This window comes from Heterocephalus glaber, unplaced genomic scaffold (genome assembly GCF_053883595.1).
Source record: "Heterocephalus glaber isolate CG9 unplaced genomic scaffold, H.glaber_assembly_v1.0 deba00001744, whole genome shotgun sequence".
Taxonomy (NCBI): Eukaryota; Metazoa; Chordata; class Mammalia; order Rodentia; family Bathyergidae; genus Heterocephalus; species Heterocephalus glaber.
Genome location: NW_028258450.1, coordinates 4,259,708 through 4,283,439, shown reverse-complemented (window position 1 = coordinate 4,283,439; position 23,732 = coordinate 4,259,708). Strand labels below are relative to the sequence as shown.

At 39.5% G+C, this 23,732-nt stretch overlaps 1 protein-coding gene and 1 pseudogene across 3 annotated transcripts in view; both read left to right on the top strand.

Annotated features, from left to right (window-relative positions):
* The window catches only part of LOC101704668 (3-alpha-hydroxysteroid sulfotransferase), a 40,854-nt gene extending 18,383 nt beyond the window's left edge, over nt 1–22,471 (top strand). The window contains exons 2-8 of one of the 3 annotated variants that reach the window (XR_015447174.1): nt 1,492–1,735; nt 2,593–2,801; nt 4,350–4,476; nt 15,763–15,857; nt 17,441–17,618; nt 17,832–18,141; nt 22,106–22,471. Coding sequence is in view for 2 of the 3 variants with exons in the window: in XM_004867035.2 (XP_004867092.2) it covers nt 1,600–1,735; nt 2,593–2,801; nt 4,350–4,476; nt 15,763–15,857; nt 17,441–17,618; nt 22,106–22,218 (858 nt within the window). In the remaining variant the exon portion in view is untranslated. The remainder of the gene's footprint in view (nt 1–1,491; nt 1,736–2,592; nt 2,802–4,349; nt 4,477–15,762; nt 15,858–17,440; nt 17,619–17,831; nt 18,142–22,105) is intronic. The other 2 variants (XM_004867035.2, XM_004867036.2) reach the window with 2 other exon arrangements.
* Nucleotides 9,377–15,756, top strand: LOC147821357 (pyruvate dehydrogenase (acetyl-transferring) kinase isozyme 1, mitochondrial pseudogene; annotated as a pseudogene).
* Nucleotides 22,472–23,732: the final 1,261 nt, after the last annotated feature.

Sequence of the window (23,732 nt, the reverse complement as noted above, 5' to 3'; positions counted from 1 at the left end):
CAGTTAACTCCTGCAAGGCCAACAACAACTGAGGAATAGGGTGCTAACTTGTCCCAATAAGCAGTTAGCATTGATTAAGATGTCCTAGCAATGCTTACTCAGGATGCCCAGCATGACCTGTGGCGTATACAGGGTGATGGGAGATGCCCTTGTACAAAGGCCATGCACAACTCCTTGTGAATCATCAACCACTGTGCAAGCATTAGGTCCTGGGCACTAGGTGGGTGAATGACCTCACCTCCTTCTAGAAACGGACTTAGTCCCTCCTCCAGTGCCAATGTTTGTTGCTCACATTCAGACAGGCTTGACAAGGACTTGGCATCTATTGAGGGAACTCCTTTGCCCGTGACCTGATTGCTTGTACCTCAATCCAGGCTCCCCATTTACCCCATCTTTTGTTTGTCTTCTGTTTTGGTACATGTTTGTACCAAAATATTTACAGTACATAATATTAGTAATCTCTTTTTGGAGTTGGTACCTGTACATAACACATCCCAATTGCTTTTTTTTATCCTGTATCCCTTCTTTTCATCCCCCTCCCTCCCTCCATCTCTTCATTCCTTCCCCTTTGAGAATGATCCATCTCCCTATTTCCTGTTATCTTTTATTTTGCTCTTTATTTTTTCTCTGGGGAAAAACTGGAAGCTTTCCTTCTGAAATGAGAAACAGGATAAGGTTATCCACTCTTCCCACTTATGGTTAACTTGCAATTTTAGCCAGAGCAATCATGGAAAAGAAAGAACTAAAAGGAAGGAAAGAATTCAAAATACTGAAAGATTTTTGGGTCTTCTAAGTAAACAATAATGTCATCTGAAAATAACATTTGCTTATTGAATTGATGGAAAAGGCAATATTGTCTACAGATGGAATAATAACAACGTTGTCACTGTTGCATCATCTGGTGCTGGTATTGATTCACTGTGTCATCAATCAATACTCCTAGTAACTGAAAAATAAGATAGAAGTTTAGCAGCCAAACACCATCAAAGTGCATAACCAGTTCACAGGAGGCATAGACACAGCTGGTAAAAACATTGATAACTATCTGCACCAATTCATGGAAGGAAATGATGTGAAAGAAAAATGAGACATTAAAGAGAAAAACAATGATAATCTGATTAAAGAGTAGTCCTTGAGGGGCACGTGTACTCTCTTCCAACTTTCTTTTTTGAGACCGGATCTTGCTATGTTCCCCAGGCTGGCTTGAACTCCTGCTGATCTTCCTACCTCAGCCTTCTAAGTGCCAAGATTACAGGCAGGCACTACCATGCCAGACTCTTCTAACATTTTATACACTTAAAAACATCGCACACAGTGAAGTCTACCGAAAAATTTTCAAAGTGTGCCCATATATCCACATCTTTTCACTTCTAATTGAAGGTCTGGTTCAGGTACTGAACTAAAACTCAAACACCAAATTTGTCTCAGGATAAGTAAACAATTACTCAATAGAAATGTTTTCATCAGGAGTCAGAATTTGTTTCTGATTAGTTTCCAGGAAATTCTCTATAAAATAAAGAAGATTGCCTTTTAACTACACTCAGCTCCTAGCACCTGCCACAGCTGGAACCCTACACCAGCCACAAGGAGCTCATCAGCATGGCAGATGATTATGTGTGGTTTGAAGGGATAGCATTCCCTGTACTGGATTTCAAGCCTGAAGTCTTAAGAGAAGTACGGGATATGTTTGTGGTGAAGGACGAAGATATAATAACAGTGACTTATCCCAAATCAGGTAAGGAAAGGGGGTCATGAATGGTCATGAGAAAGGCTATGGCTGTGGGCTTCAGTCATCATGCTGATGCATGGAAAGCTGTCGCTATGCCAGCACTCATACAGTGCTTTGAGATGCAAGCAGCAACATGTAATACCTTTTCAATTCAGAGAAAAGGAGAAACAATTACATGGGCAGATGAGAGTTCAGAGAGAACATCTAAGACACCACAGAAATGCAACGAGGGCATACAAAGGCAGAGTCTGGCATGTGATTGACTGTGGAGGTGGTAGAGGATGACAGTGGAAGTCAGGTGCTGCTCAGAAGCCAAGGACAATGAAAAATTAGTAAAAGGGTTTCTGCAAATATTGAAACAAATTACTTAAACATCTATTGGTGGAAAACTAGAAGACACTCAAATATCAACTGACTGATGCATAAACAAAATGTGAAATTTACAGTGGAATATCATGCCACCAAAAAACAAAATTCTGACTCATGCCACAACATGGATGGATTTTGATGTCATTAAGCTAAATGAAATAAGCCCATCACAACAGGAGAACTATTATATGATTCCACTTATGCGAAATACTTGCACTACTCAAATTCATAGAAACAGGAAGTAAAATGCTGCTTGCCATAGGGTGTAAGTTGGAGTTACTAGGGACTGGTTTATTGCACAGAAACATTGCTTATTCTTGGACAAAAAATTTGGAACATTTAGCAGCAATGGGAGTATACTAAACAATACTCAACAGAGCAATGACATGTGCTTAAAAATGGCTGTGATGTTCAATTTTATATTGTGTATATTTCAACAGTATTGTTTATACAACTCATGTTGAAAGAAGTGACCATCACTCTTCTTTGTTCAGGAACCCACTGGTTGATTGAGATTATCTGCCTGATTCATTCCAAGGGGGATCCCAAGTGGATCCAATCAGTACCTACATGGCAACGTTCACCCTGGATTGAGACTACACATGGATATGAATTATTGAAGGATAAAGAGGGCCCACACATTTTCACATCTCACCTGCCCATTCAACTCTTCCCCAAGTCCTTTTTCAATTCCAAGGCCAAGGTCAGCACCTAATGGTTAAGAAATGTCTATTTAATACCTTTAAAATTGTATGTGCTTAAATATTCCCTGGAGATTTAGCTGGAAATAATTCTCATTAGGTAGATTTGGGTGGGATCTGAGAATCTCCTGAGTTAGTTGACGCTGATGTGTCAAACCCTGAGGCCATACTTGAATAAATGTGTGTGGACCACTCTCTATTATCTAGACCTATTGAGGGTAAAATGGAAGAATTAATCCAATAGTTTAGAAACCCACATTTAAAGGCCATCCAGGATTTATGTCTGTATGGGATAGATTTCCCACATTTCCTTGCTGCATTACAAGATTATGGGCCAATCTTAAACATACGTCCCTCCATTGATATATGTGTAAACTTCCACATCTGAGTTGTCCACACGGGAAGCAGCAGGTTCAAACCTTGCCTAGGGCCAAGTGACTGCTGTAGGGTCAAGTTTGGCTTTTCTAACCACCACGTCTTACTACATGTAGCTGCCTGCTGAGCTAAGCAGCCACTCGAAGCATCCAAGTGGCTGCTAGCTCCTCCCCTGAAGGGCACAGGTATATTCGGATTCTAGCATCCCATGCAACATTTTTACAAATATTCTCTCCTGAAAGTTATATCATGTATTGTGAATTATAAATATTTTACTTAAACTATAGTGAAACCCCTAGAAAATAGTCCCCTCTTTAGAAAAAGTCACATTTGTACAGTACAATGTTGTGTTTCAATGCAACTACTGGCCTGACACTATTTGGGGTTGGGTGAATCCCTGCCTAGGAAATTAAATACTAAAGAGAGATGGGGCCAAAATAATGGAAAGATGACCCACAGAGAGTTACTGTGAAATGAGTCTGTGTTCATCACCAAGTGAACTTTGTGTGTTGGGATGTGAGTATAAATACACACTAATGTCAAATACCAGTTTCACAAATACTTACATAACTACACAACTGGCAAAATGTCATCCACACAACATTGAGAACATTTCTGGCCCCCAAAAGCGTCTCCCCAGTCAGTGAACAACCACAGAGGTAACCACTCTCCAGGCTTAATACTATGGATTACTTTGTTTGCTCCTGAATTTTGCATACATGGACCATCGTGTATGAATTGAATGTCTGACTTCTCCACTCACTGTAAAGTCCTTGAGATTCATCTATGGCTTGGATATGTGTACAGCTGTACATTGCTATGTGTTAATGAATATAGTAGAATTTATTTATTGGTTTTCCTGTTAGTGATCTTTTTAGTTAAGTACAGATTTATCATACTATTTACAGTTTAAAACCTCTCAGTGAAGTCCTGCAATGCGTCGACAGATGTCTCAGGAGGAACATACATGCATTCCTCCTCTTTTATTATATTTCCATTGCAGTATTTAGTTCATATAATGTTAAAATGTATATTTGATTAATGAGTGCTGTAAGTAATTCGTTAATATAAGATATGATATATAATAGGCACTTTGTACAAAATGCTTTAGTGAAACCCAAATCAGCTGGAAAATGACCCTCCGGATTTTTCACTTACTTATCTTTTCCTTTAAGGTGATTTATGGCATTAGGAATCCCAGAGATGTTCTCGTGTCTGCTTATTTTTTCTTAAGAAAAATGAATATTACTAAAAAACCAGAGACACTGCAAGAACATATGGAATGGTTCCTCCAGGGAAGTGGTGAGTGTGCTGTGGGGAAACTCACGGTCTTTCTCAGACGTCCCTGGACGCCTCTGACTCTCCACTTCTCAGCAGCCCGAGGCTCCCTCCTCCCTGGAGCACAGATCTGCTAAGGCCCCTGCTCTCCTGCACAGCACAGGGCTCCAGCCCACCCTCACCTTGCTCCCTCCTAACCATCCTATTTTCTGAGTCCGCATGGTGTGTAGTGCTGACACAAACTGCTCGTGCTTCTCCACTCTCCTAATTTATGCCTTTCAGGAGGGCAAACATTCATTCACTTACCAGAATATAAAATCCTTTCCACCATTTCTCTAATAATGCTTCTTTCCAAAACTCTTACCATCTTCTCTATCCGTCTACAAAAAAGTATGACATTAGAAACTCTGTAAGTTTAATGAGTAGAATTTTTGGACTTTCTCAGGTATTTTTAAGTTAGCAAATTTTCTCAAAACTATTTGAAGATAGAACCAAGTGTGGTGGAAAATGCCTGTAGTCCCAGAACTCAGGAGGGTGAGGCTGGATGATCGCCACAAGTTCAAGGCCAGCCTAGGATATACATAGCAAGTTCAGATCAGTCTGAACTACAAAGTGAGACCCTGCCTCAAAAAAAAAAAGAGAGAATTAGAAAAACCATTATATGAGGAGTCCCACATCTCCACTGTGGTATGTCCCCCCAGCTCCAAAAAGAAATATTCCCAGCATAAAGCCACCGATTTATCTACACAACTATTGTCACCAGACAGAGACCACGGAGGTCCCCCAAAGAGGAAGTTGTGATCTTAACTCACACCATTCATAGAGGAAGTCATAGGTTTCTGACTTCTATGACAAAAAAATATTTTTTCAAGATGCATAAGTAAAGGGCAAAAAAAGTGTATTAGACAGAAGTATTACACTACACACTCAGGAAACATAGAATCTGGGTGCTCAAGACAGAGGCACAATATGGTCCGCGGTTGGATTTTATATTTGTTCTTGTGGTATTCTTAAGAGGGTGATCTCGGATGTGTATTCCTCCTATCAGGCAGGCTCTTTGGTAGAGTAGACTAGGATGTCAACCATTTGCATGTGTTCGGAATTTAGAGATAAACCAGGCTCTCAATTATGTCACTTCATTGAGGATGGAGGTTGTACTTTGAACAGCAATTTACAGGTAAAATGCACGGACCCCAATTTTCAGAAGTGTTGTGTATTTAAGACCCTTAGGCAGTTTTCAGAATGGAAAAAGACATCAAAACTTTCCATCATTTCTGTGTGCTTAGCTTGTGGCTTTACTTTAAACACTATTTTATGTACCTCTAAAATAATATAAGCCAAAAAAACCCCACTATTTTATGACTGTGATTATTCTTTCCTCCATTTTACCAATTTTTCTGTTTTTGCACTACCTTATTTTTTCCCTGAGAGTTTGATCTTTTGTTTTTAAGGAATGTCCTTCTTCCTATGGCTGCTTTAGGCTTAGAGATGTTGTTGGGCCTTTCTAGCCAGAAATTGAAAGTCTTACCCTGCCTTATGCTAAGGAGGCATAGGAAGATCTGGTGTTGTTTAAAGCACCATCATGCTTTGATACTTCATTCTTGGAAAATTAGGACATCAACAAGTCACTGAAGCTTAGGAAGAGATGGACATTAACCTCACTTGTGAATGTCAGTCTTGTAAAATAGAAGTTGAAATTTAGAGTTGTTAGGAGCATATACATAACATATTGTTTTGAAAATAGTACACATGAAGATCAGGTTGACCTGGAAAAGTCTGGAATTATAGATTTTATAACGATGTTAAAGAAACAGGGAAAAAAAATTAAAAGTACAATATGATGAATAGTGCCCCCTAAAACAGTAAAAATCAGATAATATTGGGCAGTATTGGTATAAGCCTTTTATAAGCAATATTAATCTTTAGTTATGCTCTAGTGTTAACTCAGTGAACAGGTGCATTTTAAGACCATATAGAATTTTCCCCTGTTCTGTTAACAAAATATCTAACATCTTGTCATTTTAATTATAATAGTTTCCAGGGAATAGAATAAGTAAAGCAATTCCATGTTTTGGTATACATCAGGTCATTAAAACTACCAATGTAGGTCTCAGAAGTTGGAATGCGACCTCTACTTTGTAGGCATGAACACCTTTGTAGTGACTGACTTTAGATAAATAGATAAACCCAGAAGTAGACAACAGAAAGTTAGTTTATTTCACAAAAATAAAAATGTTCACTGGTTAGAATATTTATTTTAAAGGTATAAATTCTCTATGATGAATTTTATCATTATATGTATGTAAAATGTACCAATAGATGTTTTGCTTAAAAAACATATAAATATTGTCATTTTCATCTTATGGGCTGCCTGCACAAGAAAAAATATCTTCATCAGAGGGATACTTGAATGTACATCAGAACGTCTTAACAGTAATGCAGGAAAACAGGCTAAAGGACACAGTTTTGGAAGAGGTAGTAGAACTGGGAATCTGGACCTCGCATGGCTGTAGGTTAAGATGTTAAAGGTGTCACTAGAGACTGCCAGCAGCTGCTGTCATGTTTGGTGCCCCTGTTTAGGTCCAGTCTAGCTGTCCCTGTTAATATTTCCATTAGATACTATATTTTGGGGTGCATATTTTGCTGTATATTTAAGGCCAAGTGAAATAGACCTGTGTCAATCAAAATTAACCTATGTTTTAAAGGTCAATCAAGAGTCCTCAGGGGATTATTTCTGGGGCCCTGTGAGGAGCTGCTTGCCTCTTCTATTTCTTTTCTTTACCTCTTGTGTTATCAGCAAGGATGGGTCAAGGCCTTGTTTCACCATATGGCTTCCATTGAGAGCATGGGGCCATTCCCACTTCAGTGACCCTCTTTTTCCTGAGTGCATATTGTCTGGCTCCTGCCTTCTAGAGTCTAACAGTGTTCCTGCTTGAGAGATCAGATGACTCACCAGAGTTGCAGGGTCTCTTACAGGAGTCTCATCGTTCCCCGGGTCCTGGCTGACTTTGCAGGCAAAAGCCCTGGGTACTGGCTGCCCTCTTAGTCCTTTCGTCTTAGTTTTCTTCCCCAAGCCTAGATTATTGAATGTCCAGAAAGTCAGTGATACCAGATTTAAAGTGGCAGCAATAGGTTTTTATTCTTAGATCTTTTCTGCATATCGAGGCACTTTGAAATATAAAAGAAGACTGAAGACAGTTGCACCTTTTATTTTATAAAACACAGGATTAATATTGTGTGTTCATGTTATATCCCTTTTGCCTTATAGGTGATGGCTATCATCTTAAAACACTGAGCGAGTGCTTTGTTAGAGCTCTGTTTTATTGAATGTTAGTATATAACAGATACAAAGTTCATAAGAAAAACATTAAACAAAATGGATAAAAGCAAAATTAAATTCAATTAGCATACTTCTTCAGCGTCAAGAAGCATAATTAACATGTCTAGCTTTGTTACAAAGCAGTATCCAGAAGTACAGGTTAGAATTTTTTAATAAATGTGGTCGGGAACATTTTATTTATATCAGTACATGTTTGCAGTACATAATGATACATTCATCGTGGGAAGTGGGTACATGGACATAATGAACTTCAATTTTTTTACTTCTCCTCCACGTCTCTCACTCTCCCACCATGCTATATCTTGATCTCCTTTGCATTTTCAAAAGATGTATCTTCTTTTTTCCTATTATCTATCTTTTATTTGTTCTTTAACTTATATATACCTTGAGTTTCTCATACCAAACTATGCAATATTTAAGCTTGTCTGTCTAATAAGTACTCAGGTAGGGTACTCTTACCTAAAATATATAACAACTTTAAATACATAGACCCTTTTCCCAAAGAAGAGATTCAATCAAAACATGTGCAATAGAAATGAATTGAGAATTCTTCAAGTAAAAAAGAGGACTTCCAGGAAGATGGTGGAGCAGCAAACAGCAGCAAATCAACCTCTCCAATATTCAGAATCCAGACTCTACAGATGACAACTTGGAGAAGCAAAGAAGCAAGGAGGTGGATCCCCAGGACCCAGGCAGGACCTGAAGGAAAATTGGAGCCCACAGACAAATTGAAGAGAGACCGCAACACAGAAAATAGAAAGGGCAATCTGCAATTTCCTTTTCTCCTGTTTCATGGCATGAGAGAGGGGGATCAAATCAACAGACACCGAGAGAAAGTGAGTGACTCTAGAGACCTGCAGAGATGAACATACCAGTGGAAGAGAACAGTGAATGCTGTGCACTACAACAGCTGGTGAGTGACTCCAGTCCATGGGACCGCAGTGTCCCCTGAAGACAGTGCTTGGTCAGACACCATTGTAGGGAGGGGCCAACTGAACATGGGACTCAGAGCAGCCATTTGTTGATTTCATATCAGGGCTCCCAGTGCTAAGCTCCCACAGTGCCTGGGTGAGGAACAAACCTGAGAGATGTCCAGGTACAGCTGTGTTCAGGCCTGGAAGAGACAGAGTGTTATAGCCTAAATGACTCAGGTCCCAATCCCATGACCAGAGGCCGTCCCTCAGCCAGACCTTCTATGGACTTGCAAACACCAGGACTGGCGCCCCACACTAAACTTGCTTTCTGGGCTTGCTGGGATTATCCAGCATGGATCTGGGCTCTGACTACCTCCTTTGTCAACTAGGGAGAGCAGAGTCATGCCCTGAATTGAACACTGCCACAGAACTGTAGGCCCCAGAAGATAACCACAGCCTTGAAATCATGGAGAAATTTCTTCCTATTTTCCCTGTTCATTTGGGGTTGTTGTGGTGGTGGTGGTTGTAGTTGCGGTTTTGGGCATTTTTGAAACAAGTTCTCACTATAATGTTCAGGCTATTCTTGAACTCACTGTATAGTCCAGGCTGGACTTGAATTCATGGCAATCCTTGTGTCTCAGCCTCACAACTGCCAGAATTACAGGTGGGTACCACTTTGCTTGGCTTAGTTATTGTTAATTGTTTGCTTTTGGTTTTTGTTGAGTGTGAACAAGGTTTTTGGCTTTTACGTTTTGTTTTGTTCTTGGTTTTGTTTTTTCCTTGTTTCTTTCCCACCTGTCTTCTTCACTAGCTTCCCAAGGCTTTGGTAATCTTCCTTTGTCCTTCATCCTTGCTCCTAATCTTTTTCTATTCTTTTATTCTATATTTTTTGGCTCTTATTTCTTTTAAAGTTTTACTCCTCAAGGTAAAATTTCTCTATTGAGGGGTATTTACTGTATATAATTTTCTGATTTGTTTTACAATTTATTATATAACTATAAATCTTTTAACTCTGGTTAAAGTCAGCAACATTGTGTCATTCTCCAGCTGGTGCTTGATGCGATTGTTATTATTGATTCTACTTCTTTCACTAAGGTGACATAGTCCTCATAATCAGTTGATCTTCCTTGTATGCCAATACCTAGATTGTCTGGGGGCCAGAAACAATGCCATAGTCTAGTATCAAGGAACCAGGTGCTAGGTCAAAGAGGCAGCTAAGTTGAAGACAAAGGATCTTGGGACAGGATTAAAACTAAAAGTCAGCTACACCTAGAAGACATCTCAGAAAAGTAGTCATTTCCTAAAGAGGTCTCTAAATGAGTAGTAAACCTACCTACCATAAACGATTTACAACCCTCTATGCAGGAAAAAAAAAATAAACAACAACGAAAAACCCACCAGAAAATGAGAAAACATGGAAGCAAGATGCAACCTGTAACACCCAAACCAGCCAAGGTAAATCAAGGGTGCATTGAGGAGGAAGAAATCAAAAGCCACCCAGCTGAATTTTCTGTTATGGTAGGAGCAGAAGAAATAAAGCAGGTCAATAAGTCTCTGCACAAGAATGAAACAGAAATAATTAAAGAGATGATGACCATAATAAAGCAAATGATTAGTGAGTATAGAGTAGGTACAGATTTTAAAAACAGAGGATCTTAGGAATGACATGCAAACCACGAATGCACAAAACAGAAAAGAACTGGATTCCAGCCGGGAATTTACCTCAGTTGTGCCACTGCCTGCCTTGAAAGCTCAAGGTCATGAGTTTGATCCCTGGTACAAAAAAAAAGAGAGAACTGGATTTCATAAAACAGACTCAAGTGGAAGTCCAGGAGGATAAAAATTTTACTGAAAATATAAGCAGCAGGTTCCACCACTGTGAAGATCGAATATCAGATCTAGAAGACAGGCTTGTGATTGGTGATCACCAAATGCCAGACCTCTTAGAAATAGCAAGGGCAGGGCTGGGGATTTAGCTCAGTGGTTCTGGCACCTGCCTCAGAAGCACAAGGTCCCAAGTTTGATCCCCGGTACAAAAAGAAAGAAAGAAAGAAAAAATAGCAAGGGCATTAAAAATTCAACCCAACAATTGGTAGACAAATAAAAGAAGAGTAATATAAGATTAATTGGAATCACTGAAGAATCAGAAGAGAGCACAAAGGGCACAGAAAATAAAGCCCCTTCACAGAAGTAATAACAGAAAATTTTCCAAGTATCAAAAAGAATTTGAGATGTAGATAAGCACGCATATAGAACTACAAATAATCAAGTCCAGAAAAGGTTATCAGCCAACCAGGCAACCAAAAGCTAAGACTGGAGCGTGTTGGAGCTGTTTCGCCTTCATGATAATATTCTCTGGGACACTGGCAGTATTGTCCCCAAGAGGACTGGATCACACAAAAAATGTATGGATTCAATTGGCAAACTTGCTTAATTTGTCTGAATTCTGTCTAAATGTTGATGTAAATTTCCATCATGTATTGGGGACATGCCTCATGTCGTAAACCTAAGAATGCTGTCAAATTATATACACCCAGGGTAATTATGTCAAATAATACCCAATGTGCTATGTATGAAAATTGTACAACCAAATGTCTGAAGATAAAATGGTCAGAAGGAATGCTCTGCCATATAAAACAAAAGAATTCTGTATAACAATTGCCATGTCTCCCTGCCAATAGGATGGTTTTATACCTGTGAAGGAATGACTTTCAATCATATCCCAGCCAATTTAACCAAGACCCATTGCTGCTTGAGTCATCTAGCTGTGGTTCTGCCGGATAGAACTGAAGAAATATGTGTTGTTTCACTCTTACTGATAATAGTCCAAAAATCAAAGAAAAGGTAAAACAATTGGAAGTCCTGGCTCAAAGGGTACATAATGAAGATGGCTGGGACTTGTTCCAATGGCTAACTAAATGGTTGCCCAACCTACAATGGTTAAAACAACTTTTTCTCATCATTATAGTTGTGTGTATATGCTTACTATTGTCATGCTGTTGTATACAATGGATGCCTACGTTTATACGTAAGATTACTTAAGTTGTAAAATCAGTGGGGAATGTGGGACTGCATAACTCTGTAATCATAAAACTCCCCTAGCCCCAACTGTGAATGTGAGTAAATAGATAAAGATGCTTGTTAGTTCCGGGACACTAGATAAGATCTGTATCAGCCATAAGGTCCCAAAGTAAATTACTCAACTCTGTTTGAAACTGATGTTCCGAACACCGCTATCTATAGAACAATCTACAAACATCTGCTGGCCATCAGTACCTGTCAGCTGACCACTAACCTTTGTTCCTCTTCTGTAAATTTTGCCTGTTAACTTATCCTGCAAACCCCTATAAAAGGAGCCTTGGACTCTGGGCTAGTCACTTCTCTAAGCTACTTTGCTTTGGGAGTGCCATCTGGCCAGACTAAGGTCTGTTTTACTTTCAAAAAAAAGTCCAGAAAAAGCTACACCAAGTTATATAATAGGATTCCCCAAACTCAACACAATAACAGAATATTAAAAGGTGTTACAGAAAAGAAAGAAATCAGCTACAAAGGAAAACCCATCAGAATCACAGCAGACTTCTCAACACCTACCCAGAAGTGAAGGAGAGCTTGGAGTGACATATTTCAAGCCCTAAAAACAACCCTTCAAATCAGACTGATGCACCCCTGAATGTTCTCTTGCAAAATCAATGGAGAACTAATACTTCCATAATAAAGAATACCATGCAAAATTCATGACCACTAAACCACCACTCCAAAAACTTCTAAAGGACATTGAAAGAATACAACAAAGCCAAAAATGTGAAGACTACATTCCATAATAGAATGAATCCACCAGGCAAGGTGAGCAGTTAAATAGAAGGCAAAGAAAGGGAACCAAAAATCACGAAAATAATACAGCAAAGATAGGCCAATGCACATCAGTTATAGCCATCAGTGTGAATGGTATCTATTCACAAATCAGAAGAACAGATTGGGTACTTCCAGATATGACACAGAGATGCAAGCTGGGCCTGGGGCTTTGTTCCTCCAGTGGGCTCAGAATGAAGTTTACATGGCCCCTGGACCTAGCCGTGCACTGTCCACCCCAGCAGCAGCCACAGCCTCGCCTCAGACTGAGGCTCTGGGCCACGTGGGACAGCAGCATTCTGGGATTCCTACTTGCACTTCTTAGCATTGCCACTCTCCATGAAGCAGTTCCTGGACTTCGGATCACTGAGTGCTTGTGAAAAGACCTCGTTCATGTTTCCTCAGTAAGATTTGACTGTTAGGTTGGCAAATATAATGAAAGAAATGAGTCTCCTTCCAGATAATCTTCTCAGGACACCATCTATTCAATTGGTCCAAAGCTGGTATATCCAGAGTCAGGAACTTCTTGATTTGAAGGGCAACATTGCTGAAGATATTTATGAAGCTTATCTTCCCCAGAAGTGAACAGTCAGCCTTCCCTTATGCAGGATGTCCCTGGAATGCCATCCTCATACTTCACAGATACTGTGATATGGATCGGAAACTGACACAATGCCATCACTCATGTGATGGCCCAGGGTATGATTGAATAAAAAGAGTTTCGGGGTGGATCCTGTCACCATCCAGAAGGTTCAGTCCTTTTTGGATCTATTCTATAAGAGTGACATTTCAATTAGAATGTGACTCAGTCAACACTCTTTACTGTTTGGGGGAAAAGGAAGTCTATCTCATCAAAAAGGCATTGACACCATGAATCCAAACTATGATATTCTTAAGTTGTTAAAAATGGCTATGAAAATGCTAGGCATCTGTGTGATTTGAATTACATTAACTCACCTGAACCAGAACTCAGAGAACAAATGCAAAATCACTCTTACTGGATGGCCTAAATGAGTGGTTTAGGTACCACCACATGTCTATCACATGATCTTCAAACTTTTCAAGAATGCAGTGAAAGCAACTATGGAACACCATGCCGATAAAGGTGTTTAGTCTCCTATTCAAGTTCATGTCACAGTGGGCAATGAGAATTGCATGGTGAGGATGAGTGACTGAGAAAGTGGTGTCCTTTTGAGGAAAATGACAGACACTTCAACTGGAGGTATTCACCTGCACCCCATCCACTTGTGGCGACTTCCTGAGCAGCACCTCTGGCTCATTTGGTCTATGGATCGCCCATATCACATCTGTATGCACAGTACTTCCAAGGGGACCTGAAGCTGTATTCCCTGGAGGACAATGGCACAGATGCCATTATCTACATTAGGGCTCTGCCAACAGAATCAATGGAGAGATGTCCAGGGTATAACAAAGCTACCTGGAAGCGTGACAACACCAGCCATGAGCTGTTGGCTGGTGTGTTCCCAGCAGAGAGCCAAAGGACATGACCATGACCCATAGTGTCTAATGCACTGGGACACCTGGAAAGTCCAAATGTGGTGTTGGTGTTAAATTTGCAAGGGATGTCATGAAGACATGGATGAGCAAACACATCATGTGTCATTTTCACAAGAAACTCATTGGGTAGAATATATGGAAACTGAATTCTATTTGTGCCTGTTAAACCTCTAAATGCCTGTTAAATTCTAAATGGACAATAAATATAGGAAAAACTGTTCAACACCTCTTATCATTAGAGAAATGCAAATTAAAACATCACCAAGATTTCAGCTTGCTTCAGAAAATATGGCAATCATCAAGAAACCAAAAATAACAAGCGCTGGTGAGACTATGGTGAAAAAGGAATCCTCCTACATTGTTGGTGGGGATGTATAGTAGTGCAACCATTATGGAAATCAATACGGAGGTTTCTCAAAGAAGTAAAATTAGAAATTCCATATGACTCAGCTATTCTGCTCCTAGGTACTTTCCCCAGAGAACTTAAAATAATATACTACAGTGATACAAGCACACCAGTGATTACAGTAGCTCAATTCATCAAAGCTAAATCCTGGAAACAGCCTGTATCTCCCTCAAGAAATGACTGGATAAATAAAATTTGGTATCTATACATAATGGAATGATACACAGAACTGAAGCAGCAAATATCTGAGATATTTGTAGGAAAATAGATGCACCTGGAAAATATAATTTTGAGTGAATAAAAATAGACACACAGACTTTAATACCCCATGCTATCTCTCACTTCAGTAACTCAAAGTATAAATAAAGGAATAATAAAGGATGGATTGAAGGAGACAGGGGGATGAATCTCTTGCAAATATGCAGTGGACAAAGAGATCAAGAGATCAAGGATGAGGAGCAAGGGAGAGTGAAAAGGTCAATAAATAGAATAAAGATAGGCCAAGTATGGGAACCAAATAACCTCAATGAGTGTAAACAGTATATGCCACAATATGAGCTAAGATTCCTAACATCAACAAGAATGAAAATGAGGAAAGGGGAACAAGAAGATTAGGGAGGTGGGGAGGGAAAGGGATTTTCAAAAGTTGTACTGTGCACATGTACCCATACATCAAAGATAACTGTAAAGTGCATATACCGCAAACATGTACCAATAAAAACTAAATAAATAATCTAAAAATAGAAACTCCATGTGCCCCAAATATTTCCCTTCTAGATATCTTGCAGAAAGAGTTACAAACAACAGATTACAGTCATACGTCTGCACCTATCTGTATAGCAGCACTGCTTAAAACAGCTAAATCTTGGAAACAGCCTATATGTCCATCAATAGATGAATGAATGAAGAAAATATGGTATCTATACATGATGAAATGCTTCTCTGCCATGCAGAAGGTTATATCTCCATCATATGTAGGAAAATAGATGCAGCTGGAGATGAAAAGTTGAGGGAAATCATCAGACACACATCTTGCAGTTTACTCACTGACTCTTTTTCCCATTACTGGTTAGCAAAGCAAGTATTTCATGTGTTCGGTGTTTTATATGTCACAATAATTTATATGTATGTTTCAAAATCATGGTGTACACTGAAAATATATATAGGATTAATTTGTGAACTGTACCTTAATAAAATAGTACACTTGGGAAGACTGATGTTCATACATGGGACCCCTAATTTCTAAGATTGTATCTGTCACACCTTCTGCATCCCCCATGCAGTGATATATGGATCATGGTTTGAGCATGTTCGTGGCTGGCTGTCCATGAGAGACAGGGAAAATGTCCTGGTGGTGAGTTATGAAGATCTGACAAAGGTAACCTGCATTCTGACAGTTGGCACACACCCTCCCATCACCGCCTGCATGCCCTCTGACACTGTCTTTCTCAGAAGATTTTCTTCTAACATGCCTGTCCAAGTTCAGCCCATGAAAATTCACTGAGTGAGATCAACACTCCGGACTTCATTCTGCTCATTCAGGTTCTCCCATAATTATAGTTCATGATTTTCTCAGGTTTTCTTGTTTGTTTCAATTCACAACGTTTAAGAGGATGTTTCAGTGCACTGAGGCAGAGTGATGCTTCCTGGTGGTGGGACAGTTCCTGTGGGCAGGGCTTGTGATGCTGCTGATAACCTGAGGAGTTCCAGAGCTGAGTCCAGCTCTCTGCAATTTCAACTTCCCTGGGAGAGGAGACGGGAAGGCAGGAAGTGAGTTTGTGTGAACAGTCTGAGAGGTGAAGTGCTAGAGGACAGGGAAGCATATCAGATGACTCTGAAGTCTTGAAGGTGGGCACAGGGGAACTGTTGGACACCAGGAATAACTTCTAGTGATCTCTAGCATGATAGGATGACTATGGTTGACAGCAGTTAATCATGTATTTCAAAAGACCTACTAGAAAAGAACTTGACTGTTCCCAGGACAAACAAGGTAGGTCTGAGTTGAAAAATCTGATAATTAACCAAACTTCATCATTACACATTGCATATATATTAATGTGCCTTACAGTACTTTAATTACTTTCTAAAGCTACTGTGATTAATATATCTTTGTATATTCAAAGGGTAAAATTTAAAACTACAGATTTTTAAAGAATGTAAGTGAAAATAGAAGCATGTGACTAGACAATTGGCAATGAGAAAATAACATAGATACAGGATTTACTCTCCAGGAGAGAAACAGAGCTACCCATCACTTCCTCAGGCAGCTTCAGTGCAGCCCTCTAGGTTTCATGCATTAATTCTGTCTTTACCATGAAGCCTTGGATCCTGAGCTAAACACCAAAAGGCGTACGCTCCAAACCCTCCTCTAGTTCTCCTTGTAAATCTCAGAGAGACCTTATCTTTACTTCTTGCCACATTTGTGTCTTCTTGGTTTTCATTGTGTGATCATGCAATAGAATACAGTAACAAGGCAACATCTTCCTTCTTACAAAGACTGATGTTCTTATCAGAATCACTGGGTAATATACATCAAATAGTAATTATTGTGATCACTTATTTTGGATCTTATGAATGCTTTGTGTGACTCAGACATTATTTATTGGAAGCAGTCATTTTTGGTCTTTGTCAAGTTCTCCCCATGCCTCTCCTTGCTTAAGCCTCTCGTTGTCCATCTGTGCTTCTAAGAGTGGCCATGAAAGTCCCAGGTCCTGTTTCTGAGGTGTGCTATACCCAACCACACTGAGAAGTCCTTCTTATCTTTTCATTATGTACACACTTCAGGCCTTGAAGTTTTCCTTTCTCTCTTTCTTCCTCCTGTGATCTAACTCAAATTTTTCTGCCTCTGGTACATCATGACTGTCTTCCTCTCTCTTCTTCTCCTCCATCTTCAACAACTCCTTTCTTCTATTCTCCCATCCTTCCTCCTCAGACCCTTGCTCTGGCTTTTTCTTCTTTTAGGACCCAAGAAGCACTGTGGAGAAGATCTGTCAATTCTTGGGAAAGAAGTTAAAACCAGAAGAAATAGATTTAGTCCTCAAGTATAGCTCCTATCAATTCATGAAGGAAAACAAGATGTCCAATTTCAGCACAATTCCTGATGAATATTTAGATAAGGGTTTCTCATTTCAAAGAAAAGGTAAGAAGAAATGCTTTGCTTTCACAATTTGTCAGGGTACATGGAGGACATTCCTCTGCTTAGAACAGAATGTGAAAAGTTAGATGTTCAAACATAGGAACTTAAATTCCTTTCCATCTCTGCAACACACCCTAGAAAACAACTTAAAAAGAAGAAAGACTTCTTTTGGCAAATGATTTCAGAGGTATTAGTTCATGGTCTGCTGCTTTTCAGCCTCTACTGAAGCAGAAAAATGGCTGTATAATGACATGGAAGGAAAACATTGCTCACTTCATGGCAGTCAAAAAGCAGACACCAAATCAGAGGAAGGAGTGCTGGCAGGATATGGTCCCCGAGGTCACATGTCCATGCGTGACTCTTTTGAACTGTGAAATTATTGCTCCAACAATCTTCCACTTTAAGTATCTCTTGGACAGTAAACTACAAAATACATTCCTGAAATGCTCCAAGAACTCTTGAACCATTCTGCAGTGCTGCCACCCAGAGGGCCAAGGCTACAGCATATTGAAAAAAGATTCTTCAGGTTTGTTCTCTAAGGCAATTTGCAGGCTAGATTTGGAATGCTTAGAGCCCATGGCCCCTGACTGCTTTTGCATTTCTCTCTTGAGGCTCATGAATATCCGTCCTATGCTTGTTGACCACTGTATTTTTGAAGCAGATAACATGTCTGGTTTCACAGTTTTGCTGCTGGAGAAGAACTGCCATAACCTGCATGGCTGAAGGGTCTACAGAGTAGGAATTGCAGCTGGGGATTAAGAAAAAACAAAGAGATACAGAAGAACAAAGAGAAACAATGCTGGGGCCAGGTGGATCCTTCTTCCTGATGGGAGAAGAGGTCTGGCTGGCAACTGCACTTGATTATTTATAGTGGAGAGGTGAGGGAAGTGCAGGGGAGGTAAAAGGGGCTGGTCTGGGAAGGGGATTTAGCTCAGTGGTTTTGCTGCGTGCTGCGCAAGCAGATGGACCGGAGTTCAATCCTAGGGACCAAAAAAGGGGGGGGGGTGGCTGGTCTGTAATGGGAGCCAGCAGGAGAATAGCTTAGGTCTACAGACTTCATGCTGTGATGGTTTTATGGGGAATGGACATGGGAGAAGACACATCCTCTACTTGGCCAGGCCTTGCTCTGCCATGCCCTCTTGTCACCTGTTCTCCTCAAGTGGAGCCATGCCTCATGCATGGGAGGAGGAAAGTTAGGCCTGGCCATAGTGATCTAGAGCAAAGTGCTCCCAGTGAAGAATACTCTCACAGAATGAATCATACATCTAGTGTGAGCTATGGCTGACTTATGGATACTCAGACGAGATTGAGAACACAAAGTTGATGCTGAATGGGTTAAAATTAGGGAGCTCTTAGGAAGATGTGTGTGAGAGGACATGGATGTAGAAAAGGCTTCAAAGAGAAGTGTTATAATCTGAAAGGCTTCCTCCACCGAGTTTAGATGGAGGCCTTAACTCCAGTTCCTCAGTATGTAACTCTATTTGGATTTCAGATCTATATTTAGAGGCAAATAAGTCAACATGACTGTGTAGAGTTAGCCTTAATCCAATGTGACTCATATCCTACAAGAAGAAAATTGGACACAGATTTATGCATGTGGAGAGAAGACTATGAAAAAATGGTTCCTTTCATGTCAAGAAGGAGGGTCTCCAGAAGAGACCAGTGCTGCTGATGAACTGGCCTCAGAATTCCAGCATCCATGTTGTGTAAAAAGAGATTTCTCTAAACTACAACTAAAGCACTATCTGACATGCAGAACTGTTCATTCTCAGGCTTTTTCTGTGCATCAGTATTTGGCAGAAATATAAATGCTGTGTTTACATGGGAGGTTGGTGTGAATGGCTGAAAGAACAAGAGAGAGCTGCTTAACAGAAACAGACCTTGGAAGGTAACGACAAAGATCTCTGGCACAGACCAATGAACTGAATGCAACAGAATTGTGTGCAAACATTATTTCATATTTCCTAAGATGATTTCTCCAACAGATGACTCTCCTCAACTTGCGATTTCCTCCAGTTACTCCTGAGATTTGCAATGTGGCACAGAGAGTCCAGGCATAAGTGGAAGAATGATTAGGTCTGTTACCAGGCATCCTGGGACCACTATTGCTAAGCCTGTGATCTGCCCTGATCATAGTTGGTAACTGAATCATGATATCAATTACACAGGGTGTAATTTTTCATACTGTGGACAGTTGGACAGTGGGATATTATTTGCTTTAAAAACTATGATATCAAAATCACCTAGGGCCCGGGATTTAACTCAGTGGTGCTAGGCCTGCCTGGATGCCATGTCCTGACTTTCATCCCCAGTACTGGAAAATACGAAGGAAAAAAATCAGCTAATAACCCTGGAAAGCCATTAAAAGTAAGACCCTTGATGCTGCAAAATGATTGTAGAGCTGCCAGGCTTTAAAAAGACTAGAATTCAAGCAGAGAAGCCTAAGTGTGAAATACTTCACTGGAGAAAGGGGCTAACATTTGAGATTTCTTACACAGGGCAGTCCTGTGCCTTTCTGTTATTCTGGAAGTTGCATACAGTTTTGAGATTAATCGAAAATTAAATGCATGGCTTATTAAAAGATAATTGTTATTTCCATCATAATATACTGAAAATCTGTGTGAAATATCGACTGGCCTTAATAAGGCTTAATCTGATGGCTTATTTTCATCATTTTAGGGGTTGTTTTCTTGTTAGGTTGCAAGAAAAATGCCCTTATCTCCCCTCAGGGAATGCCTGTACTAAGTGTTCTTAGCAGAATCTTAGCTATGGAAAGCATTCAATCAGTAGAGGTGAAACTGGTTTTAAGGTGAAGTCATAATAATTGTGTCAGTTAGGATTGCATCACTGCAAAAAATTACCTGAAACAGACACCTTCAGAAAGAAAAAGCTGTATGTGGCTCAGGGGCCTGGATGTTAGTCAGTGGCAAAGGACACAGGAACAGACAGAGAGAGAGAGAGAGCCAGAGAGAGAGAGAGACAGAGAGAGAGACACAGAGAGAGAGAGAGAGGGAGAATTTTCAAGCTCATGAAGGGCACACTACCAGTGACCTAATCGCTTTCCAAAATGTTCTACACCTAAATGTTTCACCAGCTCTTAGGAGCACCAAGTCTCACAACAAAGTTTTTAACCTAAATTTGGAGGATACTTTCAAAGCATTACAACAGTAATTTTTGGTTTAGCCAATTATTAGGTGTGTCTATTTTTATTTTAGAGGGTAGTGCTTGGCACAGATTAAGAATTCTATGGCAGTTTGTCACAGTTGTTGACTGCACAGATAATTAATAACAATTTATCCATTATTAAATTAGTTTAAAGAACAGTAATCAACATGTGGTAGTGATTTATCAGCTAACTATTGGAAATTTTGAAGCTTCTAATAGTACATTGGTGAATCTCTTACTTCTGACAACAAGATCTAATCAACTTTGTTCAAAACTTGGTGCCATTGGATCAATAGGGCTTCTGTATTCAGAGACAACAAGAAACGTAGAATGTAGAAGGATTTGTCCAGTCTGTCATTATAAGTAATAATATTGGACGCAACTTATAAAACAATGTCTTCAAACCAAGATACACGAGTTGAATTGTCTACACTCAAGTATTGACATGTGGAGGTTGAAGTCCCCAGAACCTCTGAATGTAATAGCATTTGGTCAGAGGTTTTACAGAGGTAATTAGGCTAAAATGATGCTAAAATTTTGGGTCTTAGCCTAATGGGAATGGTGTTTTTTAAAAAGGAAATTAGGGCAGAGACACAGAGGAAAGACAATGTGAAGACTTGGAACAAGATAGCCAACTGCAAGCCAAGGAGACAGGCCTACAACATGTTCTACCCCAGCACCCTCATAAAAGCCCAGCATTCCCAACACCACAAGCTAAGGATTTCCAGCCTCCAGAACTGTGCAAATTATTTCTATTCCTGAAATCACCCACCCAGTCTGTAATGCCTAGTTATGACAGCCCCAGAGTACCGATATAAAAGTTTTAGAAAGATTTCTTAAGAGTCAAGTAGAAATACAAAAAAAGAAATTTACATCTACAGGACACGCAGGCTTAGGAATTATTCATACTCAGGAATTGAGATGCCTATACAGAAACACTGCACATTGCAGTGATAATCTATTATGTTAACCCACGTGACAGATGCTGTTGACTTGGTGCAAGCCAGCAGAAACAGACATGGTGAGAAGGAAGAAATTCTGAATATGTTAAAAGGTAGATCCAGTGTTGTGGATGGTGGAGTCTGTACAGGATGGGCTGGGAGAGAGCGGGAGGGAAACAAGTTGTTTCTGTGCAGGCAGAAGTGTAAATACAGACACACGGGCACAGAAAGGCTCTCCATGGCCATTGGCTCTCAACTGGTTCTTCATCTATGCCAACTACTTCCTGAATGTCAGGTGGATGCTAGGACTTGGTAAAAGTGATGTGCTGAAGTCTTAGGCACCATCACTAGATCTGATCTCAGGCTCTGTGTTCTGTTTTTCAGGAGTCGCTGGGGACTGGAAGAATCACTTCACTGTAGCCCAAGCTGAAGCATTTGATGAAATATATCAGAAGAAGATGGCAGGCTTTCCTCCAAAGCTGTTTCCATGGGAATAATGTTGAAAATGTCTAGATGTTCTATGGATACTGATATCTGTTTTCCTGACTTTCTATTTCTGCATGCCAGGGAAGTCACAGCATCAAACCTATTATTTCATTGTCAAGTCTTGAATGATCAAATCTTTACATTTTTGATGACCTACTTGTTACAAATTCCCTGTCTACCCTATTCATTGCCTAGTATCTACGCTTTAGAAATACTTCATAATATTCATATATATACTACACTACAGTAAAAATATAAAAATTATCCCAAATTGTGTCAAATTTTTGTAAAGGCAGGTAAGTCTATTTTTGAACACTTGCACCTCCAGAAATCATTACTATTCTACCTCAAGTATTATACTTTCTAATCTACCTTTATTTTTTTCCTTTGTAATGTGTCACCCTAAATAATAAGTAATTTAATTAAAAGGCAGATAGTGGAATGTATTGGTAAACTTTCATTTTTCTTCACTGCTTTTATTTAGTGTTTATTCATGCTGATACATGCAGAATAGTTCAGAATTGTATTGAGATGTTAGGATTTAGTTCCAACTCTCCAGTGAATGAATGAGTTTATTACTCGTGGATTTTCCCCCATTAAAACACTAATGTGGTGGGTATGATGCAAACAGAAGGGTCAATTTGCCAAGGTCATGCATCTAGAAGAGAACTTCACCATTCACTCATTGGACTCCTGAGGAAGTGTTGCAAATTTTTCATCAGTATTTTCATACCAAGTAACACTCCTATCAAGAAAGCATGAAAAAGGCTCTAACTCTTTCTGAATATAAACAGTTCCAAGAGTTTATTTTTCCAAAATCAAAAGTCCAAATATCTCACTGTGTAAAAATTTGCATTTCCCCCATAACTGCTGCTTTTCTTCACTAGCACTAACCACACTCATAGTCCCTCAACACCTTTGCAAATGTTCACAGACCACTTGACATTCCTGCTATATCAATTTTGCATTTGTATCTGGGCAATTTTGTAGGCATATATTTATGTTTTTAGTATATTTTAGATAAATTCTGATTGATAATCTTTTCAGGGTTTTATGCATCAAAAACACATTTTCCTCTTTGCTTCTTTTGTTTCCATGGATTTTGTATTTTAATTTTTTTATTTTGTGTGTTTTTGCAATATGTAATAGTTACATTCATTCTGAGGAATTGGTAGATGTATATACAATATCTTCATCCTACCATTTTCCCCCAGCCCTAAACTTGCTCCACACTTCCAAAACTCCACCATTTTCTTTACCATTTCTCACCTTTAGTTTACTCTTTAATTATTTGTGTTTTAGGTCTCTCATGCATGACAGATCATGCAACATTAAACTCTCTGTGTCTGACATATTTCACTTAACATGTGAACAAGTGATGCCTAGTTTTGAAAAAATGACAGGATTTTAATGTTTATGGCTGAATTGTACATATACTACATTTAGTAATACATAATATGTATGTGATATGTATACATCACATTTTCTTTAAATACCCATCTGTTAATGGATATCTAGGGTATTT